We start from the raw sequence: 22,370 nt of genomic DNA on the forward strand, positions 1-22,370 counted from the left end.
AGCTGATTCTCATTATCTGCAGTATTTATATGTCCTATAGTGTAACCAGAAACTGAATTAGCAAATACTGAAAGATTTCATTGCTCCTGAGGGAAATTCAGGATTAGGTTCCTGTGCACCTCTGATTATAATGCTTTTGACAGCCAGTCAATACATAACTTTGTCTTATGTGTGTTTCTATTTAAAGAGACTTACTTAATACACATTGTTGACTCACTAACATTGAGCTCACAACCAGCAGCGCTATAATTCATGCCTGAATGAAGCTTATCAAAGACATGTATTTTTTCTGGTAAGGCCCAGCACAGCCTTCTTGCACTTAGGAACACTAGCAAGCACACCTGCACTGCACATGGGAGTCATTTTAAACATCAGAATCACCAACAAAATGTACAAAAATGCAAAAACCACTAAATAGCAAAAAAGAACACTTGTTCACAGTACAGGAGCTGATAAGAAAGCAAAGCAGCACTGTGTTCACCGTCATCTGCTTAAGTCTCTGTAGAGTCATTCAAGGTATCACTGTTCTACACTTGTCCACAAATGACTGTGAACACGCTGCAAGTGTTGACTTCAGGGTTACAAATAAATTTTATCAAGTAGGTGAATTTGCAAAAATAGAATCTTCAAATTAATGAATATCAACTAAATTCTCACTGATCATTTTCCCATGCCCGTAACTGCATTCTCTTAAATGTCAAGAGGACTTCAGGAGTTATAAAGATCTGCCATAAATCAGAAAAGGAAACAGCTGAAGTTAGAAAAACTTTGGTGTTGAGTGTTCAGAGTGTCAGTTTTATATTGTGCAAACACCTTACATCATTCAGAACTGAGGGCAATTCAACACTGAATTTTCCATGGGAATGAATGTAAAGTAATATTTGAATTATTTCTCATTTTATGCACATAGTAAGGATATTAACATTTTTACATTCTTTTAACATCTGAAGTGGCACAACTGTGACTTCTGTATTTGTATCCAGCTAACCTTGCAGATTGCAGTTAAATAGAACTGACACTAGAGGGCAATCACAGATCACTGGAGTGCTGCTGGGTACTTGGGAACAACTAGGTACTTGTTAAATTTTTATAGAGTAAAATCCACAAGGACATGTCCTATTCAGTCCCTCTTTATACCCTGGTTGCACCTTGCAGATTAACTACAGTAAAGTGCATTCTTAATTGTAGGTACGCTGTAGGTATTTGTTTAATTTAATTGGAAAAAATAAGAAGTAATGTGATTTAAGACTGAGCATGTAGATGAGTCAGTATAACCGAGTGGCTAAGAGTTTGTTTGGGCTTTTGTAGTTTCAGGAAACAGTCTGAATCCCATTTCTGTATTTTTGGACAAGTAACAATCTTTCTGAGCCCAAGTTTCTTCATCTCAAGTGGGAATAATATTAGTATATTAGTTATCTATTGCCATATGAAAAGTTACCCCAACGTTTAGCAACTGAAGACAGCAGACATTTACTGTGTCACACAGTTCTGAGAGTCATGAGTGTGGGAGTGGCTTAGCTGCATTGTTCTCCAGACTATCATGAGGGTGTAGTCCAGCTGGTGGCTAGGGCTGCAGTCATATGAAGGCTTCACCTCAGGGTGGAGGATCTGCTTTCCAAGCTCACTCACATGGCTGCTGTCAAGAGCCCTTGGTTCCTCACTACATGAACCTTTCCATAGAGCTGCGCATGACATAGCAATTGGCTTTTTTTTTGTTGTTTCAGGTGCCTTTGGGTTTCATACAAATGGAATAGTTTATTAAACATACCAGAACCAAAGCTGCCGCTGGCACCTGCACTTCAAGCAGACTTAGTCCTCTCTGAAAAATCACCATGGTTGCTTTTTCATAGCAGTAAGACTCTAGAAGAATAAAATTATGGATTTCAAGTTATGATTGATTAAATTAAATTTGACTTGAATAACACTTTAGGCATCCCTCTTACGAAGGGCTAACATACATTATAATCAGTGGGCATACTTTTTAGAAGTGACAGCAAATTCAACGTTGTTGTGATTGCTGTTGTGGACTCCTCTCCTGACCCCTGATCACCAGGTTAGATACGGTCAGTATGGTCATATGTGCTCTCTACAGTCCTCTGATGTTGCCTGCCTAATGTTGCTTTTATCACACTGATTTCTAATCTTCCTTGAGAGTGGGGACTTTATCTTGTTCCTCATATCCCTGTCACCTAGCAGAGTTTGTAGCACCCAGTGCATAGTCAGTAAATATAGATTAAATGATAGGGTGTTATATGACCTGAAAGCAATTACGCACTTTTAATGCTTTTGGTTTCTAAATTTAAATTTTTTTCTTCTTTTATCAAAATTTATCTTGTCTTTCTAATTAATTTTTTCTTTATACTCATTCATCAATCATATCATTTTACATAAAAATAAAATGGATTATATATTACTTTAAATTACAGACTTGTTTTCTTCTTCTTCTTTTTTTTTTTACTGCTCTCCTTCTACCCCTCCTCCTCACATCTTCTCCTTTTATGCCTTAACCCGGGTAACTCATGTTAAGATTCTGGTTTCTAATCTTCCTGGTTTTTTTCTTATGCATGTAATTAATATGCACACTCTCACATACAGTATACATGATAGGTACCTGTGATGTGTATATTTGTCATTTTACAAGTTGAGATCCCATCAAGCACACTCCCCTGCATTTTGTTTTCACTTGGTAAACCCTGTGGAAATTACTCCAGGTCAACTAGTGTTGCTTAAATGCATTCATTCTTTTTTTTTAAAGTAATTTGTTTTTTATTGAAGTACAGTCAATTACAATATATCAATTTCTGATGTATAGCACAATGTCCCAGTCATGCATATACACACATATTTAAATTCATTCTTTTTAATGATTGCATAAAACCTTTCGGTGTGGATTTCCAATAATTTATTGTCATTGCTCCACTGATGGATATTTACTTTATTATCATTTCCCCCTACTATGAACAGTGCTAGAGTAAATATTCACACGTGTATTTCCTAACATATTGTTGTATTTTATTTTTATGGACTAGTTTCCCAGGAGCAGTTACTGGGTCCAAGGGAAAATATATATTTTTTATTTATTTATTTATTTGTTTGTTTATTTATTAGGGGGAGGTAATTAGGTTTTACTTGATAGAGATACTAGGGATTGAACTCAGGACCCCATGCATGGAAAGCACACACTCTACCACTGAGCTGTACCCTCCAAAAAATACATTTTAAATTTTAAAATAGATATACCAAGTTACTGTCTTAAAAGTTTAAACTGATTTATTTTTGTCAATATATTTTAATATATTTTATAATATATTAAAACCTTTCCCCTGTATCCCCTCTAGAAATTGTATTTATTACTCTTTCTATTTTTGTCAGTTGAAATATAAAGATATGTCTCCGACTACTGGTGAGTTTATGTTTGTTGGCTATTCGGATTTGCTCCTCTGTTAATTATGTACTTAAGTTTTTCCCCTATATGTTTGGCTCTAAATGTTTCTTGTAATTTTGTAAGAACTGTGTCTATATTTTAGCTGTTTTCTGTCATCTGTATTGTAAATGTCTTTTTCCAAATTTGTACCTTCTTCATTGACATTATTTATGATCTTTTCCATATAACTTTTTAAAATTTTTATATAGTTATTTGTATCTTATACTTCCTTCCCCAAACACAAGCTTATACCTGTAGTCTCCCAGATTCTTTTTTGCAAGTTTATTATTAGTATATATTTATTTTTAAGTCTGTCTGGAATTTATTTTTGCAAATGGTGTAAGATAGACATTCAATTTGATTTTCTTCTAGATAAATAGCCACTTGTGCCAGCATCAATTATTATGTATCTTTTTCCTACTGAACTGAAACATCAGCCAGTTTGTATATTCACTTCTCATAGGTGTAGGATTTTTTTTTTTTTTGGATTCTTTATTCTGAGTGTTCAGGACTCCTTAGGATTGAAAACATATTAGACTATTATGTCTTTATGGTACGTTCTTTTATCTTATAGGGAAAGTTTACCTTTTAAAAAAATTTTTCCTGCTTTTCTTGACAATTCTCAGACATTTATTGTTCCATATGAACTCTGAAGTTACGTTTTTCACGTAAAAATTACCCTAATTGGAATTGTACTGATTTATGTATTAATACTGGAAAGATTTTTATGGTATATCTTAGTCTTTGTTCAGATCTTGTTTTGTGGTCTTCAGTAAGACTTCATAATTGTTTTCATATGGATTCTAAACCTTTCTTAATCATTTTATAGTTCTGGTCACTATAGTAAAGGATTCTTTTTCCGTTTCTAGGTACATACTGCATAATTTAGAGAAAGCCAGTGATTTTTATTTATTTTTCTATTAGCCAGTCATATTACCAAATTCTCTCATTAATTCTAATAAAATTCTTTTTCCTCATTAGAGACTCTTGGGCTTTCTAGGTATATAATCATATAATCAGAAAAAAGTTTTTAATCTCTTCTTTTTCAACATTATATGTGAGAATTCTTTTATCCTAATTCATTTGCCAGTCTTAAGAAAATGTTGGGAAAATGTCATAGGAATAGAAAAAGCTATATCAGAATATAAAGAGGCCAATATAAGGCCTGAACAATAGTTGCTCTAAATGATGGATATTATTACCATTATTTAAATTAATCTTATATTACCCTGGATAATTAAATGAGAATAAAACAGATAATAATATTGAGAAACAGTTTTGTACAGATCAAATACTGGAAAGGTGAAACTTAAAGGTCAATGTGTGTAGTCTGCTTTATGCAAAACCCACCTAAAATATAGGTTAACATTAAAAAAAATCAAAAGATGATTATTTGCTATACCTAAGAAATTGTCAATAGACTGCTTTTAAATGGAAATGTCTATGGGGTCTATAAAATATCATTTCATTTCAAACAATTCAGTTTATAATGTTTTAGTTGTATTTCTGTTGATTAAAATGAGATAGACTATATTGTGCTATATTTAAAAGGTGACAATTAATTTGGAAACACAGAATTTTCTTAGAAATAATTTAGCAAGAATGTGAAATAAGGAATAGTGACTAGGAGTTGAAATATGAGGATTTTAGTTCTTCTCCACATTTTATGAGCACACTGATTTTTGGATAGTTAGTTACCTTGACCCTTAGCTTTGTCAGTGAAAAACAGTTATAAAACTACCTGATCTGCCTACCTAATAAAACAATTGAGAGATTCAAATTAAATGAGATAATGTATATGAAAGTGTTTGGAGTATAAAGCACAATATATATGTACAGTGTTATTATTATTAGATAAGTATTTATCTCTGCTCTTATTGTCTTCTTTTTTTATTTGACTGAGATGTCATTTGGATGAGAAAAAGAGAAGCTTGATCTTTTGAAGAAAATTATCTACAGAACAGAGTTAAGCATTTTCTAGTCAGGAATTGTCCCTTGCTTTAAGATTACATTTTAGATAGAAAGCATCCTTTTGACTCTTATTGACAGAAAAGATAAGCTGGAGTGTTAGGAGCTGATGTGTAGGAGTGGGTGTTGAGTGTGGACTGTGTGAACATCTTGTTTATTGGAACCGTAAAATAGTCCATAGGTTTGTTTGAGCATAGATACTTTTTGCATTTCTGTGAGTTTGGTTTTCCTTGCAATGAAGGCTTGGTGACAGGTGTTTTTTGTTGAAGTACTTCTAATTCAGCAGGTGAGAAGTATTGGTAATTTTGGTCAATTTTTCTTTTTCTAAGAAACAATTTATTAAAATTTTTTTGTGTACCTATTTGGTAACAGGTGGTGTTTATGAAGGTTCATGTGCTAGTCATGGTCCAATGAGTTTGGGAGAATTGGAATTGCAGCCAAATCCTCACCTTGCTTTTTCAACAACACTTCTTACAGCACAAGAAAATGATGTTAAATCATCAGCAGCAGCTGAAGACTTTCCTCAGGTACCCAATTAATAGCACTTGTACTTTATTTAAATCAGAATGGTGACAATATTACTAGAGCACAGTGCACTGTTGAGAGCACAGTCTGGAGTCAGACAGCCTCAATCATGCCTCCTTTATTTACTGACTCAAGCCAGGCTATAAATCTTAGCTCATCCAACTTCTAGCTGGATGACTTTGAATATGTACTTAGCCTTTCTTAAGACTCGATTTCCTCATCTTTAAATTAAAGGTTAAAAATAATGTATATAAAAAGCCTGTTACCTAGTTAGATAGCTATTATCATTCATACCTCTATATCCCCATGCAATATCTAGCTTAGTAATTTGCATATATAGGTACTCAATAAATATATATTATATTAAAATTTGTAAAGCATGTTACCATGAAAGCATAAGATAGTTCATACTGAGTTAAGCCAATGGCCCATGCAGTTTTATGTACTGAAAAATAGGATAATTACTCTTCAAGATGTAAAAAAATTGATCATGTTATTAAATACACTTTTGTATCTGTGTAATAGCAATGCATTTCTCACTGTAGATTAATTTATTCAGTAATCATCATGGTATGGTATTGTATAGCATTGCATGGCATTGAGGATGAAAGCCAAAAAACATATCAAATAAAGATTGTTTATGGAATACAACCATGTGTGTTCAGCATTAGAACACAGTTCAAAACATTGTAGGATTCAGTATTAATAACCTGTGACCAAGGAAACATCAGAAAAAAACTAGTTATGAGTAAATATCTGTCAATAACTTCTGTAATAAAAGAAAAATTGTTTATGACCTTGGGTTAGACAAATGTGATACCAAAAGTGCTATCTATGAAAGAAAAAAATTAACAAACTGGTCTTATCAAAAATAAGAACTCTTCAAGACACACTGTTAAGAGAATGAAAAGACAAGCTATAGATTGGAAGAAGATATTTGCAAATCACTTACCTAATAAAAGGCTTATGTCCAGAATATATAAGGAACTCACAGAATTCAATGTTAAGAAAACAATCGAATTAAAAAAAGGATGAAATGTTTGGATAGATACGTTACCCAAAGAAGATATACTGATAGTATATAAGCACTTTAAAGAGCTTCTCAACATCAGTCATAATTAGGAAAATGCCAATTAAAACCACAGTGAAATACTACTACATGCCATTAGAACATCTAAAATAAAGAAGACTAACGTGTCAAGTTTTGGCAAGGGCGTGGAGCAATTAGTATTCTTGTATGCTGCTGGTCAGGAATGTTAAATGACTCAGCTACTTTGGAAAACAGTTTGGCAATTTCTTAAAAAAAGTAAAACATACATCTACCATATGACCCAGGCATTTCACTCCTAAGTATTTATTTATGAAAGAGAAGCTAAAACATATGTCTGCACAAAGACGTGCATGTGAATGTTCATAGCAACTTTATTTGTAGTTGCCCGAAACTGGAAACAACACAAATGTCCATCGAGAGGTGAATATACAAATTGTGGCATGTCTATAAAATGGAATACAACTTAGCAATAAAAAGCCATGGACTACTGGTGCATACAGTAACATAGATGATCCTCACAGAAGTTATGTTGAGGGAAAAAAACCAGACCAAAAAGAGTGTATATTCTAGGATTCCACTTGGATAAAATTCTAGAAAATGCAAACCAATCTGTAGTTATAAGAGGGAATACAAAAGGTTATGCGAAAACTTCAAATTGATGGATGTAGTCGTTATATTATGTTGATTGTGATGATGGCTTCATGGGTATGTACATATGTCAAAATTTAGGGAACTATACACTTTCAATATATGCAGATTTATACCTATCACTTATACCTGAGTAAAAATATTTTAAAAATAAAAGATTGCTCTCCTTTAATTATTGGCCTATTTTAAAATAAAATTGCAGAGTGTTACCAGAATAGGCTTCAAAAAATTCATTTGTTAGATTTCCTTCATTAACAGAGAAATATAGCTAGTAATAATATTAGCACACACTTATTTATAGTGCTTACTCTGTCAGATGCTATTCTAAGTTTGTTACGTATTTAACTGATTTAATCCTTATAACAATCTACTGAGGTAAACATTATTATTATCCCCATTTTATGAATGAAGAAATTGAGATATTGGGGGGTTAAGTAACTTACCCAGGGCCAAAACTAGGTAATGACTTAGCCAGATTTTAACACAAGTACAATAAATACTCAGCTCTTAATCTCTGTGGTTAAGGAAGGGAGCCAATAGGAAGGTTCTAAGTTGAAGCAGCCCATAGTCCCCACCTTAGAAACACACACCAGAATATTTCCTTCAGGGCAGAAACCTATATGACTGATAGCTCTAAAAGTAGAAGACCAGAGTTAGGACTGGTTGTTACTCTTGCAGTCTAAAGCGACTCATTTTTACTCATCTTTATGTGTGGATAAATAGGTACCTGCCATTGGTTACAATTTTGAGTCCATGTGGACAGGTGTTTCAGATTCTTCTCTGCTTGTTTCTGTTGGTAAGAGTTCAGAGGTATCTTTTCCAGTTCCTGTCAAAGTATATCTGCTAGCTGTTTTGAGAGACTCATTGATAGTTAGGCTCATAAAACAGGAAAGAGAAGAAAGAAAATGGCGAAAGTCATCACAATTTGTAATGTGTGATTGTGAAGGAATTTGTGACTACTGTTAGTTTCAAATTTGGTTAGATTATAGGTACAGAAGAGAGATAATGGGGTTTATGGTAGAGTATACACTTCTTGAATGGCAAAGGAAGATTACAATAACTATTCAACACTGGAGAATTAAATGATGTTACTATATATAAAAGCTCTTTGAAAATTGCAGTACATTATGTAAATTTTTATTTTATGCAAAATGATTATATTGAAGTGCTTAGAGCCAGATTAAGTTTTTATCCTGTCTAAATCCATTATGTGTATATCTAGAATAGTTGATTTATAAGTAGCTCTGAATTCTCTAGTAAAAATAGATAGAAATGATTTGAATATTTGAAATCTGTGTGTATTATCCAAATCTTTCTAAAGGTTTTATTTGCAGTATCTTTTCTTTAGTAATATGTACTCTATCACCCATTTGGCAATTAGAAGACATGGGTAATATTCAAATTTTGTATAATAAACACCTAAATAATTCAGTTGCTCAAATCTTTTTAAAGTAACTTAAAAAATAATGTTACGATTTCCTATCTTAAATTCTTTAGTACCAACAAAAGCAAGACCAGGATGTTAAGCAAGTTGAACACAAACCAGTTCAAGTTCGTTTAATACGTGTAAGAAATAAAGCTGATATTTCACTATCACAGCAACAAGGTAAGATTTGTTTTCTTGTAATAAAATAATAGTTTGATACTTGTCAGATATTGAACAAACATATAGTGAGAATTCTTTACTTTTATGTATGTCTTGTTCTTGACTCTAGGTTTTTTTGTTTGTTTTGTCTTCAGTACATTGGGATAAAGAATCTGGTATCACGTTTGAATGTATATTTGTTGTTTTTACCAATAAACACTGTTTCTAATGCATTTAAAAAAACTCTCAGCTAGTATTTTTTCCTTTAATCTTACCTTTTGGTTCTTGTACAATTGAATGCGGTGTTTTTAAATCTATATATAGGTCTATACCTGTATTATAGTTGTTTTAAATTATGATAAAGGCTGTCGTTGTGGCTGTTAAGGTGCTTTGTAAAGGCTATTTATGTTGTGTGATGATTTGATCAACAGGTGCAACTTAAAAAAGCATTCCATGTTAAATGCTATTATACGAATGAACTCTTATACTGTTTGATTATCAAAATTGTGTGGTTGAATTTTAATTCTGCAGTCAGCATCACAGCATTTTGATGTTGTTGTTATGTTTCTGCAAGGCTGTTGCCTTCTGCTTCGTTTCCCTTCTTGCTTCTTAGTCATTTAAATTTTATATAACCTAAATTCTGAAATTTGACGTTAGAAATTAAGATGTCTTCTGTTTAAAAACTTTCTATCTACAATCCAATTAGAAGTGTTAGGAATACTTTGAGCAGTGGGATGTTTTTCTTTGCTTCTATAATAGTGTTTTTTTTAATCTCATTTATTGAATGCCAGTATGATTGCAAATCTGACTGGGCATTTCACAGTTTGGGGAGGACCTGCATAAGGAGGTGCTTGAAATTATGCTGTATGAGTTTTAGGTTTTTACTTTCCTGTTTGTTTTCTGTTCTTCTCTTGCTCCGTCTTTTCAGAACTTTGCCCTCCTGACTACTTTTTTTTAAAACCTTTATTGTGGTATGATTCCTGCACAGTAAACTACACGTATTTCAGATGTACAATTTGATGAATTTTGATAGCTGTATACACCCATGAAACCACCACCACAATCAAGATAGCTAACATTTCTATCACTCCCCAAGAGGTGTAAATTTCAAACTCCCAATTTGTCCCCTCCCACCCTCTTTACCACTTTGTTCTCTGTGTCTGTGCTGACCACTTTTTTTAACCCAGCAATGGAACAATAGTGTTATATTTTAGAATCCTATGGAAAATTTCCTGTAAAACTCTTCTCCTTGAATTTAAAAATTAATTGTGATAGTATGTAGGTATGAACAAGTGAATGTCCCTAGGGTAATATCAAGACTGACTTGATGTCCCTGTACTGAGTACTGTTAGGATTCATGGCCAATGACTGTATATTTAATTTAGTTTTTTAAAAATTTATAATCTCTTAAAATTAGAAATGAATTTTGTCTCCTTGGAGAATGTTGTATATAATAAAACAATCATTTTTCTCAACTGATAGGAGAATATCTTTGTTTGATAAGGTTTTAAAGGTAGATATCTCTGGAAAAGTGACATTGTTTTCAGTTCCACATAAATGAATGACCACAAGATGGCAACAGTTGAATTTTTGTTGACTTATAACAATGTCATTAAATAATACTCAATTAACATTTAATGTCAATAAAAATTATAAGAAAAATGAAAGAAACCAATGTGTTAGGTAGTAGGAGGAAGTTTTATTTAGAAAGAATTTAGAACAGTTGGATTTAATATGTGTAAAAATTTTTTTCATTCAATTTTCCATCTAATACAGAAATTAGGGAAGCAGACCTGTTCCAGCCTTGACCAAGACAACAATATACCTATAGATAGAACATTTTAAATAGAAGCCAAGTGTTTCACTCTATAATTGATACATACTCCATAATAAATATTTTTTGAATAAATATTTGCCTTGGCAAATAGTGTCAGTTATGACTTTTTCCCCTATAAATTTTACGGGGTTTTTTTTCTGATGAAACTCTGACACATCGCCAAATGTTTCAGAGAACAGTACAGTCCGAGTGCCAAAATAATCCTCTAGGGCTTTCAGAACTTTGACCCTGAAGGAGTTCAATCCTATCTCTCATACACAGATAGATAATGAATATAATGAAGGAAATTCACCTTACCACAAGGGAATTAAAACCACATCTTTTCTGGCAGATAAATGCTTCTAAGAATACTTGAACCCCCAAAATACGGCCTTTTCAGGAAGAGGTATCATGTATTTCACTTTGAAATGCATAGTAAATATGTGTATATAAAGAAGTCAAGCAAATTTACTAGCAGTAGCAGGAGTTTCAATGATCGTCCATTTAAAATTGACTGCAGATATGATAGGACAATCATTTTAGCACTGTGCTTCTGGAAGATCTGTGAGGTTCTTGTCTCCTCCCCTCTCCCCTTGATTATTACTTTCAGATTTTAATTTAAAAAGAGAGAAGTTGAATTGGTTTTTCTGATGATCTCTTTGGCGTCTAAGAGTAAAACTCTTTCGTTTGGTATTGAATTCATTCATATTTTGGACCACATGATACCTCTTATCTGATTTTATGTCCTGATTAATTTATCTAAAAGTTTTATAGTGAGAGCAACTTTTCAAGTGATTTAACTTAATGAGTCCTTTTTAATTCTTTTTGCTTTTACTGAGTAAGTTAACTTTCTTCAATACAAATGAGAGACTGGTTTTAAATCCATTTATTTGTTATGAACCTAGGAACAACTGAATTCTATAAAGTGATATAAAAAAATTTCTCTTTTGTTTTTCTCTTAATATTTTAAGACTTTCATAATAGAGAATAATTAGAAAGTCAAACATGCTATACTAGTCAATGGGGAAAAATTAGAACATGTTTTGTGGTTAAATGCTAGGACAGATTAATTGTTAAAAGTTGTTTGAAAATCACAACATTCTTCAGTTTTCTTATGTGTAGATTATGTTGCTCAGAAAATATGTATCAAAGTGCTAAAAATAATTAATGTAATTGCAGTAACTTATCAAAAGCAGGTTATAGTTTTGTGGGCAATCATAGATGGGTTTTGGTTTGGTTTTTTTTTTTGACAATATGACCTGAGTTTAATTTCAAGCCATTGTAGCACCTTTTGTGCCTCACATACAGTGATTGTGACTTTATTTATGTGACAATTAGGAAATGCAAAGCTTATGTAGATTTCTAACCACATGTGTGAATAAAAAATCATTTTCTTTAATAAAGTGGTAATTTTTTGCCTTTGTATTTGAAATATAGCTAAATTTCAATAGCTTTCAGAATTATACTTGATTTTAGTAATTTTAAAATCACAGTTACAAGTTTTCTAAATTGATTTTTTTTTCATAAGTTATGACAGTGATTTAAAAACCATGTGTGTGAGTCTCTGATAGGGAGAAGATGGGACACAGATTAATAAGTCTGCCTCCAGTCCACGAATCCAAATGTTAACAAGCATAAGCTGAGTAAATATGTCTTTTACAAATTTGTTATTATAATCAATAAAAATAGAAAATCACTTTAAAATGTTGCTGAATTTGGTGGTTCTGTTTCCACCTAGGAGGGGGAAGTGGAGAATGTAGCTTCTAACTATAATAAAATGTCAGATAAACCACAAAATCATAACATTTCTTGAATCCATCAGAGAGTCTATGATGTAGAGTAACTAAGTAGCGTACAGTCCATGGAAAGACAGACTCATCCAGAGACATGGGACATGAGAACTATCTCTGAGTGCCAGAGCACAGGTGCAAGAAGAGACACCAGGCGCCATACAAGCAGTTAAAATGTGTTTGACTAAACTTTAAAAAATGAGTTGCTAAAGGCCAAGCATAGAACCATTGGTTTCTACTGATACAGAAGGAGTTCACTCCCACTTGCAGTCTCTTCTCCAGTGACCTCCAGAAAAAGGAAGATTGGGAAGCAGAGCAGGAAACTGGAGAGACTGTCCTTCTCTGGTGCAGGCCTGGAAGAGGAGAGTGGCTGCCACTGCCAGAAGGACTGGAGAACTCATCCCAGCATTACCCTGATACCAAAACCGGGCAAAGACATTACGGGAAAAAAAGATTATAAGCCAATATCCCTTATGAACATAGACACAAAGTTATTCTACAAAATATTAGCACATTAAACCCAACAATATATGAGAAGACAGTAAATCATTACCAAGAAAGAGGACTTATCCCAGGAAAGCAAGAATGGTTCAACATTAAAATAATCAATGTTATTCACCATATGAAAGACTAAAACAAAACAGAACAAAACATGTTATTATCTCAATAGGTGCAGAAAAGCTTTTGACAGTATTCAACATATAATCATGATTAAAATCTCAGAAAACTAGGAATCAAATGAATCTTTCTCAACTTGATAAAGGACATTTACAAGAAACCTATAGCCAGCATCACACTTAATGGTGAAAGACTTAATGCTTTCTCAGTAAAATTCAAAACAAGGCAATAGGGTCTGCTCTCACTACTTTTATTCAGAGTCATTCTGGCAGTGCTAGCCAATGCAATAATGTGAGAAAAAGAAATAAAAGGCATACATATTAGAAAGGAAGAAATGAACATTTCTGTTTGCTAATGTATGGTTGTCTCTAGAAAATCCCACAAAGACTACAAAAAAACCTACTAGAACTAATACATGATTGTATCAAATTTATAGGCTATACAAAAATGTATGGGCTATACAAAAATTTCCAATGAGAAATTGGAAATTGTAATTAAAAATTATAATTTATCATACATGTATCAACAGAAACATGAAATGCTTAGGTATAAATCCAGTAAAAATACTTGGCAAGATTTGTGTGCCCAAAATTACAAAAACACCTGATATGAAAAATCAAGGAAGACTTAAATGAATGGACAGATGATAATATATTCATAAATTAAAGGACTCAGAATTAAGATGTTGATTTTTCCCAAACTGATCTGTAGATTCAGTGCAGTCTCAATCAAAATTCTAACAAGGTTTTTGTTAAAAATTGACAAGCTAAATCTAAAACTCATGAGGAAATGCAGAGGGCCTAGAATAGCCCAAGTAAATTTATAATATAAAGAAAAGTTGGAGGATTTATACTATATGACTCAAAATATACTATAAAGCTACAGTAATCCAGACCGTATAGTCTTGGCATAAAGATTAACAAATAGATGAATGGAATGGAATTGAGAGTCCAAAAGTAGTCCCCACATTTATGATCAACTGATGTTTCAGAAATGGCAAAGAATTTAATGGAGAAAGAATAATTGTTTTGATGCATAGTATTGAAACAAGTGGTCATCTATAGGCAAAAAAATCAACCTTGACACATATCTCACAAATATACAGAAAATGAGCTCAAAATGGATCCTAAATCTAAATGTAAAGCCTAAAAGAACAAAACTTCTTGAAAAAATAAAGGAGAAGATCTTTGTGACCTTTGGGCAAAGATTTTTAAAATATTATAGATAAATCATAGTTGATAAAAGAATACATTCATTAATTGGATTTCATGAGAATAAAAACTTCTGCAAAAGATGCTATTAAGAGAATGAAAAAGGTAAACTACAGATTGGGGAAAGATATTTACAAATCCACTTTCTGATAAAGAACTTGTATCCAGAATATATTTCAAAAGCTCCCAGAACTCAGTAGTAGGTTCTCTATGTCCATGAATCTGTTTTTGGTTTGTAAATGGAATTTGTATCATTTGTTTTTTTAGATTCATTCACGATTACCAAAAACTGAAATTCATGCATGATTACGTGAATTCTCACATTTAAGAAATGTTTGGATGGAGGTGGAGCATAAGCCATATGAGAATAGACATTACTTGGACACATTAACGGATTTTTAATGTAGATGATTGTTTAAATTGATTTTTCCTACAAGAAGGGATTTACACCTTTGATTTAGGAAATATATATATTTATTCATATATAAGATTATATATATATAATCTAGGAGATAAATGTGCATAACTAAGGCTATTCCCTAAGAATGAACAAAATTCATAGAGGATTGGTATGGAAAATCTATTTAAAAAGACACTGAAAATTATTCAAGGATTTCTGTAACATTTTTACTTATTGATGCTAAAAGTAATTTCCTTTTCTGTGTAGGAGTATTTTAGTTGTGGAAATTAATTTTCTTATTGTTATAGAATTAGTTATACACTTTGTATGGAGTGCTTAGATTTTTCTCAAGTCTTTGATATTAAACCTCATTAAAATTGTATGCCAGAATTGTTTTGAAGAGTCACCAGTATTCCAGAAACCTCTGCATCCCTTTCATTATTCTTAGCTAGATTTCCTGAAACCTGACTTTAAAGTTTTTATGATGGTTTTTATAGAAATGAAGTTGATGTAAAATATCATTTAAACTAGTTGATAAACTTAGTAGTCTTTTTTATACAACAGCCATTAAACAAAATTTAATCTTCCAAAATAATCGCAGAGGTAAGTGTAGATTTGATAATCTCTATATTTTAATATAGTGAAATATTGAACTAGTAATAAGATCAGGTGCTACCACTAATCAGAATTATGATCTTTGGTTCTGTTGAACTCGGGGTGATCCCTCTGCTCCCAAGAGCCAAAGTTGTAATTCTTGAGTAGTGGTAGCATCTGATCTTCTTACTCCTACTGTAGTGATACTTCTGTTATACTGCACTGCCCTCCTCCAAATAAAACTTAACTACAACAGGTTAGTGTCAAGTTAGTGCTTTTCTTCAAATCAACATAAAAATCATTTAAATTCATGATTTTAGTTTTATATAAATAAAATACAAGTTAAATAAACTATTTTCAAACAAGATAAAAGTGGATTATTCTACTAACCTAAATAAGAGAGAAAGCTGATTATTTCAATTCAGAATAAGTTAGAGCAGAGAAGTGATATAGAATAATTATACTTGCAGGATACACTACTATTGCATTGTTTGTTCATCTCTAACACAGTGTCTCTCAAACTTTGACTTAAGAATCTCCTGCAATACTAATTTAAAATGCAGATCTCCTGTTTCACTCTGAGACTGATTGTTTGTCTGAGGTGGGGCTTGGGAATCTGAATGTTAAACTGGTACCCCTGGTCATTCAGGTGCAGAAGGAGGAGGACCGCCCTTTGTGAAACATTGCTTAATGACTCCAGATGTTCATGCTAATGTCTGTTCTACTGTGGAATTAGAAGCACTACAGCATAGAGCTTGTACTCTGGAGTCACGCTGCCTGGGTTCAAATGCTAACTCCACTCACTATTCACTAGCTGGTGACCTTGGGCAAGATACGTAACCTTTCTGTGCTTTTCTCACCTGTAATATATTACCTATTCTAAGATTGATATCCCAGATGAAGACACGTCGTACATGTAGATAGGAGCTGACACATATTAAGAGCTATGAAAATATTCACCATTGTTAGCATGACTGTCTCCAGGACACCTCTCCTTTTTGAATACTCATGTTGTAATCAGCTCTTCTTTAACAGATAGGCATTGAATCTGTATTGGTCCTGAGCTTTAAGGATATTGGCAAGAAAATGCTAGAGATGGTACTTGTTCTATATAGTGTTAGGGAGAATTGACTCAACAAAATTTTGTACTTTTCAGTGAATATATTTAGGATAATTTATATTTATTAAACCTTGGATTATTTTACAGAATTTTTTATTGTTTTGCACATTGGGCAACAAAATATATTAACCCTTATTTTTAAAAATTTTTTTGAGAGAGGAGGTAATTAGGTTGTTTGTTTGTTTGTTTAATGGCAGTACTGGGGATTGAATCCAGGACCTTGTGCATGCTAAGCACACACTCTACCACTGAGCTAAACCCCTCCCCCTATAGTAAAGCTTACTAACCAGGGTGACTTTCAATCTATAATCCTATCTATTGGCAAATGAGTGTTTTAGTAAACTGCATTTTGTCAGCAGTTCTCTCATCTTTAACTCCAAGAGAGAAACTGGTAACTCAGGAGCTCAATGATCATGTATGACCTGTGGCATCCTGATTAAAAGTAAGGGTTAAAATTAGGGGCAGTATTGGGTATACACAAAGGCATTAAATGATTAAATTTTTTAGGGGAAAAAAACCCCTGTAAATAATGGCAAAAGGCAACACAATCTCATTGTTATTCCTGGTAACCTTCCTCATATGTTCTTGGCAAACATATTTTTCTCCTTTTTGTTATATTTAACATTTTATTTTATTATGTAGAAAACTTAAAACTTTATTTAAAGTTTCTTATCTGTAATAATTTTGCTTTTTACCACTATTAATCACTATTATTATTGATTTTATATAGACTTAGATTTTATTTGTGTAAAGTGCCCTCAAATTTTTAACTTTGGGTTCAGCCTTTTCCCCATCCCCACTCCAGACAAAGATCTAACATCATCTGGGTAGGCTTAACACTACTAGCTTAATTAAAAAATCATCTAAAATTTTTTTAAATAGGAAAAATCTCCCAAGATTGTCCCTTGCTACAGAAAAAAAATAACATTGATGAAGTACAGGCCATATTTTTAACCATATAACTCATATATAAACATGTAATTCAGGCCTAATGGCAGCTTTAGAAGACATGTTCTACCAAAGCAAATGTGTGGTTGTTTAGAAATAAAGTACAAATGCGAGTCACAGACACTGTTGGGAGATGGGAGGGACAAATTAAAATTTAGGAGCTTAGGAGTATGAAGTCTAGTTTTATTGAATTTGAACAGTGTTTGTGATATCTGTTTAAGAAGAAATTCTGAGGGGATTGTCTTTAAACAGAGTTCTCATTGTTAACAGGATCTGGTCTAGGGAGAACTCAAGTTACTGCCTCTCCTATTTCCCTTTTCTACATAAGGTAATCTCCTTGAAGGAATAGAAGAGATGAAGAACTGGACTTTTATGATGTCATTTAGAAGTAGGGTAGTAATTAGCTGGAACTAAGTTTTCTTAGATGGCTTTCTATTGCCTTTCATCTTCTCTAGATTTTCTTTTCTCCTTGGAAACCTCAGTTTTTGAAAGAACTTGTATGTTGGGAAATAATGAGCAACTGTGCTCCTTGAAGAATGTAGGGATAGTTGTCTTATTCATTACACAGCTTAATGCTTCTTTTCTTCTGCTAACTAACCTGACTGGTTTGGGTAATGGGACAGGAAGCAGATGTTGTGAGGTAGTTAGTGCATCAGTTAAACGGAGCCACTTTAGTCATGTATTCTTTCTCCCACCTGTACTGGGACCTCCATTTACTCAGTCCTATTTCTCTTGGCTGGCTATTCGGGGGGGCCCCCTATCTTGCCTGCCCTATATGGTTAACCCATTGTAAGTACATTTCATCACCATCCAGGACTTCCATGTCTCTTTGATCTGTGATAATCGCCTTTCTGGATTCCTCCTACTTTCAGTAGTCTCTGATTTTGTTCCCTGGTCATGAAATACCGCTGGATGATGATGTAATTTGTGCAGTTACAACCTGTTAGCAAACTGTGCTGTGGGGCTCAAACTGGACTTTGGCCATTCCTCAGTGACTCTTTGATTAATTTCCTATTGATTTTAGCTCCCAAATAGTATCTATTCCAGCCCTTCTCCCTAGACCCTTAATTCCAATTTTCTTTTAATATATGCTTTTTCTTTTCTAAGTTCTGCTCTTTCAAATATGAACATATATAGCTACTCTGGCTCTAACTTCTTATGACTCTGTATTAATCCTTTCATTTTTTTTCCTTTTGCATTGAAGTGCAGTCACAGGGAAGTATCACCCCAACCGAAGACATGGGGGAAAAGTTAACAATTGCGAATCTGGGTGAGTGAAATATAGATGTTCTTTATACTCTTCTTGTTACTTTATTCCAAGTGTGAAATTCTTTCCAAATAAAAAGTAAAACATTTTTAGAAGATACTGCTTTATTTAAAAAATAATATCTGTATCAATTTGTATTTCTACTAGTATCAATTAAAAAACATAAAGCAGGGTGATGAATAGTGAAGGAAGCAGGGTAAGTGGTTTGATCATTTTGTTAGGGAAGGTCTCTCTAAAGGAGTGGCATTTCCACATAGAATGAAGGGAAGGAGAAATCTTGCAAACATTCAGGAAGAGTACTCCATCTAGAAAGAGTAAGAAGAATGAAGGTTTTAAGGTGGGAATGAACTTGTTGTGCCCCAAGAACAGCAGGAAAGCCAGCATGACTGGAGGGGAGTGTGCCAGGGTGGCTGTGGTAGGAGATGAGATGTGAGATGCAGTCAGCAGGTCATGCAGAGCCCTGCAGGCTCTGGGAAGGAATTTGGATTTTATTCTGAGTGTGATGTGGATCCTGTGGAGGGTTTGAGCTGGTGAATGCCAGACTCTACATTTTTTTTAAAGGTTCCCCCGGGCTTCTAGGTGAAGAATAGACCATAGGGAGACAAAGTGGAAGCAGGGAGGCCAATTGGAAGACTGCTGCAGTATCCCAATGAGAGGTGATAGTGACTTGGGCCCTGGTGGAGGTGTCAGAGTGGTCAGGTTCAGGCAGTGTACTGAGATTATATATGCCTGATAGAGTTGCTGAAAAATAAGCTCATTTCAAAAATTATTTATTAAAGTGGATTAGATGTGGAGTGTAATAGAAAGCCGATTCAAGGATTAATTACTCCTAAATTTCTCATCTGAAAGTTACTGGGTGAATGATAGTGCCAATTATCAAGGTTAGGGAGACGGAGGGGAAAATCCATCATTCTGTGTAGGGCACATAAAGTTTGAGGAGCCTAACAGATCTCCAAGTGAGGAAATCAGGTAGGCAGTTTGCTATTAGAGCTCAAGGAAGAAGCTGGGACTGGAGATATGAATCTGAAAGCTGACAGTATAGGTGCTATTTACAGTTGTGAGTGTGGGTGGTACCACCTAAGGACTGAGTACAGAAAGGGAATGGAAGCATCCCAGGATTAAAATCTTGGACACTTTCAAGTTTAAGGATAGAGAAGGGAGAGGGAGCCAGCAAAAGGGGCATTAGACCCAACAGATGGTCATCTCACAGATCAGGAAACACTCTTGTTTACTGTACATTTTATGGATGGAAAGCACTAATTCTCAGCATTTGCCTCTCTGTAACTTCTCACTTACTGGTTCTAGTTCTCTTTTCTTGGATGTTAGAAAGAAGTCTTTCAATGGGAAAATCTTTCAAATATTTGATGACAGCATTTATAACCCAAAGTCTGCATGCTATGTGCCTTTTACTGTTACTTACATGATACTGTTTCCAAGCTCTTTATTAGTCTGATCATACTCTAGTCAGTGTATCTTGCATAGAGTTACACTAGGATAGAACATGATCACTGCTAAGTGTGGTACATTTGCTTCTTCCCCAAACCTTCAATGCTGAAATTAGTATTTGTCAAATGACAACACAAGCTGACAACGCTTGTGTATTGTAGCTTTCATTCTCACAGCAAAGTTGTGAGTATATAAAGATGTTTGTATTATTGTTGTTGTTTTATTATACAGATGAGAAACCTGAGCCTCAGAGAGGTTAAGTAACCGCACTACTCTTTGATTATCTCAGTGTTCACGGAAGTTATTAAAAATTTTTACATAATACTGTGGTTTTCAGCATTCTAATAAAACTAAGATTTTTTTTTTACAGCAGCTTGGTATCAAGCTAAGTTTTCTACCTTCTGTAGTTGTGTAGTTGATTTTCTAAGCATAATATTCTTCCTCTTTAATATTATCCTGAGAAATTTCTCAACTGTCTCCCTATACTCATTTTTGCTCCCCTGTTGTCTATTATCTATCCAGAGCAAGAGAGAGCATTTCAAAATATTAATTGGAACACATGACCATATGACTCCCTGCTCAAAACCCTCCAAAGACTTTTTTTCCACCAGAACAAAGTCTAGACTCTTCATGGTGACCAAAAGGTTCTGCCTGAACTGGTCCTTGTCTTATTCTCTGAAATCATTTCAAGATCTGTTCATTAGATACGAACTAGTTAGATGCAATTACTTATTTTTTTCTTATAAAATTTATGCTAGTCCATTAGGTTGATGTCTATCTATCTCTCTACCTATCTATCCATCCATCTATCATCTATCTATCTACCCCCCATAAAAGTAGAAATGGGCAGTTTCTGAAGAAATATGTATCAATATACCTAATAATAGAAATGACACCAACTCCTTTTTTTCATAAGTTAACCCAAGGTCTAAGAAATACATTTATTAATAAATCCAAGACAAACTACCTTGTAAGAGAGTTGATTCCATGTTGAGAAAAACTTAAACTTTTGACAGAATTAGTATTGATGAGTGATAACATTTGTTTTTAATTCCTCTTCTGTAAGACTTTTTAGTTTTTCCTTTCCTACTTATTATATGGAAATTCAGCTTACAGTATACGCACAAACTGATTTCTTAGATTTGATGATTAAATTTAGTCAGAATGGTCAGTTATCCAGCACTGTTTTCACTAATTTAGACTTAAAAAAATAATGTATGTGTGCATGTTGAGCAGAGTGCGTGGCTGGAAATGCTGAGGGCTGTGTCAGCCTCCACACCACACCGCGACTCTACTTCTGTTCCTCCAGTTTACTTCAGAATTACCTTGCAAGGGATGAAAGATTTAATGCAACCAGGAAAGATGTCTTTAAGTGTTTGGCTCACTTTTTAGGGTGGGAAGAGTCAGTGAAAATAATCTGGACAATGGAGCAAATGCAAATTGGGAAACCTGAGTTGTGTCTCAAGTACCACGGTAGTCTTCAGAATTCCACAGATAACACGTCTTCTCTGTTAGGAAACCGAGTTTTTAAATTTATTATAATGATACAAAACAAAATAGGCTCACATAATTATAAAATACATTTAAATATGTGCATGAGAAATGCTGTTGTTTCCAGAGTTTCCTTGGTGGGCTTCTACTCATCACCTAAGAATAGTGATTACAAATGTAAGGCTTTCTTGGGTGTATTTTTAAATTGTAGTAAATGCAGAGGCCCAGGTTGTGCTGGGATTTCCAATGGAAAGGAACCTGTGAATTATTTTAAGATGAAACGCTGTTTACTATCTTAAAATGGCAGAACAAATTACTCTGTTGTGAAATACATACCTACAACATCTTTTAAGTGAAATGTTATTGCCAAAAGTAATCTCAAAATCTAATAGTTAATCTTTGTTATAGTTGTCAGCTTCAGATGGACAGGTGCTTTGTAATGTCCTGAGACTCACACAGTAAGGTTAT

The 22,370-nt window shown here is 33.6% G+C and overlaps 1 protein-coding gene across 9 annotated transcripts in view; it reads left to right on the top strand.

Annotated features, from left to right (window-relative positions):
* Positions 1-22,370, top strand: part of KIAA0586 (KIAA0586 ortholog) — a 94,001-nt gene that overhangs the window by 57,183 nt on the left and 14,448 nt on the right. For 8 of the 9 annotated variants that reach the window (XM_031679086.2, XM_015235531.3, XM_072963121.1 and 5 more), the window contains 3 exons: positions 5,765-5,919; positions 9,114-9,222; positions 18,903-18,968. In XM_031679086.2, coding sequence (XP_031534946.1) covers positions 5,765-5,919; positions 9,114-9,222; positions 18,903-18,968 — 330 coding nt within the window. The remainder of the gene's footprint in view (positions 1-5,764; positions 5,920-9,113; positions 9,223-18,902; positions 18,969-22,370) is intronic. The other variant, XM_072963122.1, reaches the window with a different exon arrangement.

The sequence above is a fragment of the Vicugna pacos genome, chromosome 6 (assembly GCF_048564905.1).
Source record: "Vicugna pacos chromosome 6, VicPac4, whole genome shotgun sequence".
Classification (NCBI taxonomy): domain Eukaryota; kingdom Metazoa; phylum Chordata; class Mammalia; order Artiodactyla; family Camelidae; genus Vicugna; species Vicugna pacos.